This window comes from Mustelus asterias, chromosome 22, assembly GCF_964213995.1.
Source record: "Mustelus asterias chromosome 22, sMusAst1.hap1.1, whole genome shotgun sequence".
In the NCBI taxonomy this organism is placed as follows: domain Eukaryota; kingdom Metazoa; phylum Chordata; class Chondrichthyes; order Carcharhiniformes; family Triakidae; genus Mustelus; species Mustelus asterias.
This window is the reverse complement of record NC_135822.1, coordinates 53,351,157-53,360,319: the sequence shown is the minus strand read 5'-3', so window position 1 is coordinate 53,360,319 and position 9,163 is coordinate 53,351,157. Positions and strand designations below refer to the sequence as shown.

The window sequence follows — 9,163 nt, the reverse complement described above, 5'->3', positions numbered from 1 at the left end:
TAGTGTCCAAAGATGTGCAGGTTAGGTGGATTGGCCATGCTAAATTGCCTCTTAGTATCCAAAGATGTGCAGGTTAGGTGGATTGGCCATGCTAAATTGCCCCTTATTATCAGGGGGATTAGAAATCTTAGAAGAATCCCTACAGCACAGAAAGAGGCCATTCGGCCCATCAAGTCTGCACCGACCACAATCCCAGCCAGGCCCTACCCCCATATCCCACATACTTACCCACTAATCCCTCTAACCTATGCATCTCAGGACACTAAGGGCAATTTTAGCATGGCCAATCAACCTAACCCACACATCTTTGGAGTGTGGGAGGAAACCGGAACACCCGTAGTAAACCCACGCGGACACGAGGAGAATGTGCAAACTCCACACAGACAGTGACCCAAGCCGGGAATCGAACCCAGGTCCCTGGAGCTGTGAAGCAGCAGTGCTAGCCACTGTGCTACCGAGCCGATTAGCAGGGTCAATACGTGGGGTAGGGCCTGGGTGGGATTGTTGTCGGTGCAGACTCGATGGGCTGAATGGCCTCCTTCTGCACTGGAGGATTCTATGAATCTTTGAAATCCATTGGATCCGTAGAAACCCTACAGTGCAGAAGGAGGCCATTTGGCCCATCGAGTCTGCACCGACCACAATCTCAAGCAGACGCTATCCCCATAACCCCATGTACTTACCCTAGCTCGTCCCTCTGACACTAAAGGGCAATTTATCACGGCCAATCCACCTAACCAGCACATCTTTGGACTGTGGGAGGAAACCCACGCAGACACGGGGGAGAATGTTCAAACTCCACACAAGCTGGGAATTGAACCTGGGTCCCTGGCGCTGTGGGGCAGCAGTGCTAACCACTGGGCCACCGTGCCGCCCTCTCTTAAGAGAATTATCCAGCTATCTAACAGAAGGATACCAAGTCAGAAAGACTATTACAGACAGCGGACAACTACAGAAGAACTCCAAAAGCTTTCGAATTCCATCAAGCCTGGTTGTGTTGTTTCTTTGAGAGTGACCAGAATTCTGTTATTACTGTTTTGGTAATTAATGTTTCCTTATATTATTTGAACAACATTTCAGTTGAATATTTCCTTGTTTTATTCGAACAGCATTTCAGTCGAATCATACCTTAATTGAGATATTACTTGTTTAGTTAAAGTTCCTGGTTATTTAAATAAAGTAGCTTGTTAATTATTCACTTCAATCCAGTGTCAGGTCTATATATTAATGCACCTCTAAACATTAATTAAGAACAGTTAACACCTTCCCAAATAATTGTAGCAGATTATGGCACCATGTAGAGGGGTTTAACCTCTGTGTCGTAACCCTACACTCCCTTGTCGTGCACACACACCCAGACACATACACGCATGCACGCACCTACACACAAACATAAAGCCGCCCAGCAGCGATCCCGAACAACCCCACCCCAAACAAGGGCGGTCTCAGATCTCGCTGTCCCTCGCCAGTGGACTGGGCCGCTCCAGCATGTTGGGCACTTTGATTTGGGCGCTCTTCGCCGTGCTTCTCTCCTGAACCTCCCGCCGCCAGTGAAGGTAGAGGTTGACGGGGTGTACGTAGGTGAGGATCACCAGGATGATGAAGCCAATATTCACCTGCGGGCAACACACAAAGCATGAAACTGATTGAGCCATTGAACAAAGACAAACTCCTCCCACCCCCCACACTCCCTCCCCCCTCTCACAGGACGAGGGAGGAATATGAGAAATTAATCAGGAAGGGAATCGCGGGGACGCGGCGGGAAAGTGGAGTTGAGGATTATCACATAGAATCAAGAAGATAGGAGCAGGAGGAGGCCATTCGGCCCTTCGAGCCTGCTCCGCCATTCATCATGATCATGCATGATCGTCCAACTCAATAGCCTAATCCTGCTTTCCCCCCATAACCTTTGATCCCATTCACCCCAAGTGCTATATCCAGCCGCCTCTTGAATACATTCAATGTTTTGGCATCAACTACTTCCTGTGGTAATGAATTCCACAGGCTCACCACTCTTTGGGTGAAGAAATGTCTCCTCATCCCCGTCCTAAATGGTCTACCCCGAATCCTCAGACTGTGACCCCTGGTTCTGGACTCCCCCCCACCATCGGGAACATCCTCCCTGCATCCACCCTGTCTAGTCCTGTTAGAATTTTATAAGTCTCTATGAGATTCCCCCCTCGTTTGTCTGAACTCCAGTGAAAACAATCCTAACCTGGTCAATCTCTCCTCACACATCAGTCCCGCCATCCCTGGAATCAGCCTGGTATCGCATCAATTATCGTCTCAGTACACGGCAGAATGGATTCGATGGGCTGAATGGCCTCCTTCTGCTCCTCTGCCTGGCGGTCTCTGGTCTAAGTTGTCCAGCACTGACCCATCCAAACGGATATCCCAAACAGTACCTTCGATTGGCTTAAATTGCTGTTTGTACACCAGTAATTAGTGCGAAAGTTGTGGAAAATGATGAGGGGCGTAGGTTGGGTGGATAGGAAGGAACTTTTCCCCCTTAGTAGCGGGGTCAGTAACCAGGGGGCAGGGATTTAAGGTAAGGGGCAAGAGATTTAGAGGGGATTTGAGGAAAGAGCTTTTCACCCAGAGGGTGGTGGGAATCTGGGACTCGCTGCCTGACAGGGGGGTGGAGGCAGGAACCCTCACAACAATTAAAAAGTGTTTAGATGAGCACTTGGAATGGCAGAGCACACAAGTGCTGGAAAATGGTCAGGGGGCTTGACAGCCAGCACACGATGGGCTGAAGGGCTGCTTTCTGAGCTGTAAAGCTGTCTGACTCAGATTTATTTCCCTGGCACTGTCTATCTGGCCTCCATCGCCGGACTGAGTGTTGGAGATCACAATACATCGTCCCGACAGCAAATTCTTCCTCTCCCCGTCTCTCTCTCTCTCTCCGTCTCTCGCCATTCTCTCTCTCACCCTCTCACGCCATCTCTCCCCTTTTCTCTCATCTCTCTTCCTTTCCCTCTTGTCCTCTTTCTCTCGCACTCTCTCTCTCTTGTGCCATCTCTCAATTCCTCTCTCTCTTGCTCTCTCTCTCACTCTCGCCCTCTCTCTCTCTTGCACTCCAGCTGTCCATCACCCTCCCTTTCTCTTGCACTCTCTCTCTCGCCCCCTCTCTCTCTCACCCCTCTCTCACGTACCCACTCACTTGCTCTCTTTCACCCCCTCTCTCTCCCTGTCGCTCTATCGCCCTCTCTCTCCATTGAACAAAGAACAAAGAAACCTACAGCACAGGAACAGGCCCTTCGGCCCAACAAGCCTACCCTTCCGGGGACCGTATCCCTCTATTCCCATCCTATTCATGTATTTGTCAAGACGCTACTTAAAAGTCCCTCCCGTATCCGCTTCCACTACCTCCACCGACAATGGGTTACAGGCACCCACCATCCTCTGTGTAAAAAACTTGCCTCGTACATCTCCTTTCAACCTTGCCCCTCGCACCTTAAACCTGTGCCCCCTAGTAATTGACTCTTCCACCCTGGGAAAAAGCTTCTGACTATCCACTCTGTCCATGCCTCTCATAATCTTGTCGACTTCTATCAAGTCTCCCCTCAACCTCCGTCGTTCCAGTGAGAACAAACCAAGTTTCTCCAACCTCTCCTCACAGCTAATGCCCTCCATACCAGGCAACATCCTGGTAAATCTTTTCTGTACCCTCTCCAAAGCCTCCACATCCTTCTGGTAGTGTGGCGGCCAGAATTGAACACTATATTCCAAGTACGGCCTAACTCAGGTTCTATAAAGCTGCAACATGATTTGCCAATTTTTAAACTCAATGCCCTGGCCAATGAAGGCAAGCATGCCGTATGCCTTCTTGACTACCTTCTCCACCTGCATTGCCACTTTCAGTGACCTGTGTACCTGTACACCCAGATCCCTCTGCCTATCAATACTCTTAAGGGTTCTGCCATTTACTGTATATTTCCTATCTGTGTTAGACCTTCCAAAATGCATTACCTCACATTTGTCTGGATTAAACTCCATCTGCCATCTCTCTGCCCAAGTCTCCAACTGATCTACATCCTGCTGTATCCTCTGATGGTCCTCATCGCTATCCGCAAATCCAGCGCCAAATATTGCCCTCTCTCTCTCGCCCACTTTCTCTCTCTCTTGCTCTCTTTCCCTCTAACGCTCTCTCTCTTGCCCTCTTTCTCTCCCTCTCTCTCGCCCTCTCTCTTGCTCTTTCTCTCCCTCTCTCTCGCCCTCTCTCTCACTCTCACCCACTCTCTCTTTTGTCCTTTCTCTCTCGCCCCCTCTATCTCTCTCTTGCCCCGACCTCTCTTTCTCTCACATTCTCTCTCTTACCCTCTTTCGTTCTCTCTCTTTTGCCCTCTCTCCATTCCTCTCTCTCTCGTTCTCTCTCTCACTTTTGCTCTCTTAGTCTCGCTCTCACTCTCTTGAGCCCCTTTTCTCTTTTGCCCTCTCTCTCTCCCTCTCACCCTCTCTCTCTCTCTCGACCCACTCTCTCGCCCTCTCTCTCTCCATCTCGCTCACTTGCCCTCCCTCTTTCTCTCTCACCCTCTGTTTCTCACCCTCTCTCTCTCACCCTCTCCCTCTCACCCTCCCTCTCTCTCTCTCTATCTCTCGCCCTCCCTCTTTCTCTCTCGCCCTCTCTCTCTCTCTCTCACCCTTTCGCAGCCTCTCTCACCCTCCCTCTCTCTCTCTCACCCTTTCGCCGCCTCTCTCACCCTCCCTCTCTCTCTCTCTCTATCTCGTTCTCTCACACCCTCTCTCTCACCCTCTCTCTCTTGCCCTCTCTCCACTCCCCCACCCCCCTCCCTCTCTCTGTCTCGCCCTCTTTTTCTCTCTCTCTCTCTCTCTCTCATTCTCTCGCACCCTCTCTCACCCTCTCCCTCTCACCCTCCCTCTCTCTCTCGCTCTCTCTCTCTCTCTCTCATTCTCTCGCACCCATCTCTCACCCTCTCTCTCTCTGTCTCACCCTCTCTCTCTTGCCCTCTCTCCACTCCCCCATTCCCCTCCCTCTCTCTCTCTCTCACCCTCTCTCTCTCTCATTCTCTCACACCCTCTCTCTCGCCCTCTCTCTCACTGTGTCTCTCTCTGTCTCACCCTCTCTCTCTTGCCCTCTCTCCACTCCCCCACCTCTCTCTCTCATCCAAATGCTTCCATGGAATCCCTACAGTAAAGAAGGAGGCCATTCAGCCCATCGAGTTTGAACCAATTCTCGGAAAGAGCATTTTACCCAAGCACACCCCAGTAACCCCTCACAATGTCTCTTGCTGGCACAGACTGGAAAGAGACCTGAGTGTCTGGTACTCACATAGAGGGGGTTATGCTGTAAGGGTCCCTGGACCAGAGCGAAGCAGGGGTATTGGAGCAGAGAGATGAATGCTGAGAGGGTCTGTCCCACGCCATAGATCTTCCCAAAATGGCAGGTTGGGTATCTGCAGGAGACAAGAGAGGGTAGAAAGAGTGTGCTCAGAGATTCACATTGGGTCAGCTGCTCAGAAAAAGGCCATTCCACCCATCAACTTCATACTGTTATTTGTATTCTTTGCTCCAGCTCACCTAGTCAATGTAACATTGTGGTCCATTCACCCTCAGATATTTATTCTGCACCCATGTAGACACCAATGCATACCTTTGGACACTAAGGGGCAATTTAGCATGGCCAATCCCCCTAACCTACACATCTTTGGATACTCAGTTCCCCTTAGTGTCAGGGGAATTTGCAGGGTGAATACGTGGGGTTATGTGGCTAGGGCCTGGGTGGGATTACTGTCGGTGCAGACCCGATGGGCCAAATGGCCTCCTTCTGCACTGTAATGATTCTCTGATTCTTTTATAAGCCAGGCCCAGGACTAGGCTTGCTGAACGGTGGATCACAGGCCACTGCCTGTACGTTTGGCACATTTCTTGTTGCCGTACAATGCCACGCCAAATGCGACCAGAGTGGCTGCACCAGCTGAGTTACTAATAGGGCGCTGCCTATGGACCCTTTTGGATTTGGCGTTTCCATGTATATGTTCAGTGTAAATCTTCTGTGTACATGTTCAGTGTACATGTTCAGTGTACATGTTCTGTGTACATGTTCAGTGTACATGTTCAGTGTACATGTTCTGTGTACATGTTCAGTGTACATGTTCTGTGCATGTGTTCAGTGTATATGTTCAGTGTATATGTTCTGTGCATGTGTTCTGTGTACATGTTTGGTGTATATCTTCAGTGTACATGCTCAGTGTGTGTGTTCTGTGTACATGTTCTGTGTACATGTTCTGTGTATATGTTCTGTATATACATTCGGTACATATGTGTTCTGTGTATATGTTCTGTGTATATGTGTTCTCTGTATATGTTCTGTCAGACCCTTATCTTGTATATAATTTTTATTGATGATAAACCGTGCCTTGTTGAAGTTTGGAATTCTCCGCACACTCAGACAGGGACAGCTCCGAGCAGACACACTGAGACAGGGACAGCTCCAAGCAGACACACACAGACAGGGACAGCTCCGAGCAGACACACTGAGACAGGGACAGCTCCGAGCAGACACACTGAGACAGGGACAGCTCCGAGCAGACACACACAGACAGGGACAGCTCCGAGCAGACACACTGAGACAGGGACAGCTCCGAGCAGACACAGACAGACAGGGACAGCTCCGAGCAGACACAGACAGATAGGGACAGCTCCGAGCAGACACTCTCTAGACAGGGACAGCTCCGAGCAGACACAGACAGGTACAGCTCCGAGCAGACACTCTGAGACAGGGACAGCTCCGAGCAGACACAGTCAAACAGGGACAGCTCTGAGCAGACACACTGAGACAGGGACAGATCCGAGCAAACACTCTGAGACAGTGTCAGCTCCGAGCAGACACAGACAGGGACAGCTCCGAGCAGACACACTGAGACAGGGACAGCTCCGAGCAGACACTCTGAGACAGTGTCAGCTCCGAGCAGACACTCTCAGACAGGGACAGCTCCGAGCAGACACACTGAGACAGGGACAGCTCTGAGCAGACACACTGAGACAGGGACAGCTCCGAGCAGACACACTGAGACAGGGACAGCTCCGAGCAGACACACTGAGACAGGGACAGCTCTGAGCAGACACACACAGACAGGGACAGCTCCGAGCAGAAACACACAGACAGGGACAGCTCCGAGCAGACACTCTCAGACAGGGACAGCTCCGAGCAGACACACTGAGACAGGGACAGCTCCGAGCAGACACACTGAGACAGGGACAGCTCCGCGCAGACACTCTCAGACAGGGACAGCTCCGAGCAGACACACTGAGACAGGGACAGCTCCGAGCAGACACACTGAGACAGGGACAGCTCCGAGCAGACAGTCCCAGACAGGGACAGCTCCGAGCAGACACACTGAGACAGGGACAGCTCTGAGCAGACACACTGAGACAGGGACAGCTCCGAGCAGACACACTGAGACAGGGACAGCTCCGAGCAGACACACTGAGACAGGGACAGCTCCGAGCAGACACACACAGACAGGGACAGCTCCGAGCAGACACTCTCAGACAGGGACAGCTCCGAGCAGACACACTGAGACAGCGACAGCTCCGAGCAGACAGTCCCAGACAGGGACAGCTCCGAGCAGACACACTGAGACAGGGACAGCTCCGAGCAGACACAGACAGGCAGGGACAGCTCCGAGCAGACACTCTGAGACAGGGACAGCTCCGAGCAGACACACTGAGACAGGGACAGCTCTGAGCAGACACACTGAGACAGGGACAGCTCCGAGCAGACACACTGAGACAGGGACAGCTCCGAGCAGACACACTGAGACAGGGACAGCTCCGCGCAGACACTCTCAGACAGGGACAGCTCCGAGCAGACACACTGAGACAGGGACAGCTCCGAGCAGACACACACAGACAGGGACAGCTCCGAGCAGACACACTGAGACAGGGACAGCTCCGCGCAGACACTCTCAGACAGGGACAGCTCCGAGCAGACACTCTCAGACAGGGACAGCTCCGAGCAGACACACTGAGACAGCGACAGCTCCGAGCAGACAGTCCCAGACAGGGACAGCTCCGAGCAGACACACTGAGACAGCGACAGCTCCGAGCAGACAGTCCCAGACAGGGACAGCTCCGCGCAGACACAGACAGACAGGGACAGCTCCGAGCAGACACACACAGACAGGGACAGCTCCGAGCAGACACACTGAGACAGGGACAGCTCCGAGCAGACACAGACAGGGGCAACTCCGAGCAGACACACACAGACAGGGACAGCTCCGAGCAGACACACTGAGACAGGGACAGCTCCGAGAAGACACAGACAGACAGGGACAACTCCGAGCAGACACTCTCAGACAGGGACAGCTCCGAGGAGACACTCTCAGACAGGGACAGCTCCGAGCAGACACACTGAGACAGGGACAGCTCCGAGCAGACACTCTGAGACAGGAACAGCTCCGAGCAGACACTCTCAGACAGGGGCAGCTCTGAGCAGACACTCTGAGACAGGGACAGCTCTGAGCAGACACACTGAGACAGGGACAGCTCCGAGCAGACACTCTCAGACAGGGACAGCTCCGAGCAGACACACACAGACAGGGACAGCTCTGAGCAGACACTCTGAGACAGTGACAGCTCTGAGCAGACACACTGAGACAGGGACAGCTCCGAGCAGACACACTGAGACAGGGACAGCTCCGAGCAGACACACACAGACAGGGACAGCTCCGAGCAGACACAGACAGGCAGGGACAGCTCCGAGCAGACACTCTGAGACAGGGACAGCTCCGAGCAGACACACTGAGACAGGGACAGCTCCGAGCAGACACACACAGACAGGGACAGCTCCGAGCTGACACAGACAGGCAGGGACAGCTCCGAGCAGACACTCTGAGACAGGGACAGCTCCGAGCAGACACACTGAGACAGGGACAGCTCCGAGCAGACACACTGAGACAGGGACAGCTCCGAGCAGACACACTGAGACAGGGGCAGCTCCGAGCAGACACTCTCAGACAGGGACAGCTCCAAGCGGACACTCTCAGACAGGGACAGCTCCGAGCAGACACTCTCAGACAGGGACAGCTCCGAGCAGACAGTACTTACACGATGCTGATGAACGCAGCATCTCCTCCGTACAGGAAGGAATGGTTGATCACCTGAAGGATAAAGGACAGGTACTGAACCTCCAGGATAG

At 52.6% G+C, this 9,163-nt stretch overlaps 1 protein-coding gene across 1 annotated transcript in view; it reads right to left on the bottom strand.

Moving 5' to 3' along the window:
* Window positions 1-1,030: 1,030 nt before the first annotated feature.
* Window positions 1,031-9,163, bottom strand: part of LOC144510048 (equilibrative nucleobase transporter 1-like) — a 34,600-nt gene continuing 26,467 nt past the window's right edge. The window contains exons 8-10 of the mRNA XM_078239264.1: window positions 9,073-9,163; window positions 5,294-5,417; window positions 1,031-1,616 (exon numbers count right to left, since the gene is read on the bottom strand). The exon at window positions 9,073-9,163 is cut by the window's right edge and continues 102 nt beyond it. Of these exons, the coding sequence (XP_078095390.1) occupies window positions 1,446-1,616; window positions 5,294-5,417; window positions 9,073-9,163 (386 nt within the window). The 3' untranslated portion in view covers window positions 1,031-1,445. The remainder of the gene's footprint in view (window positions 1,617-5,293; window positions 5,418-9,072) is intronic.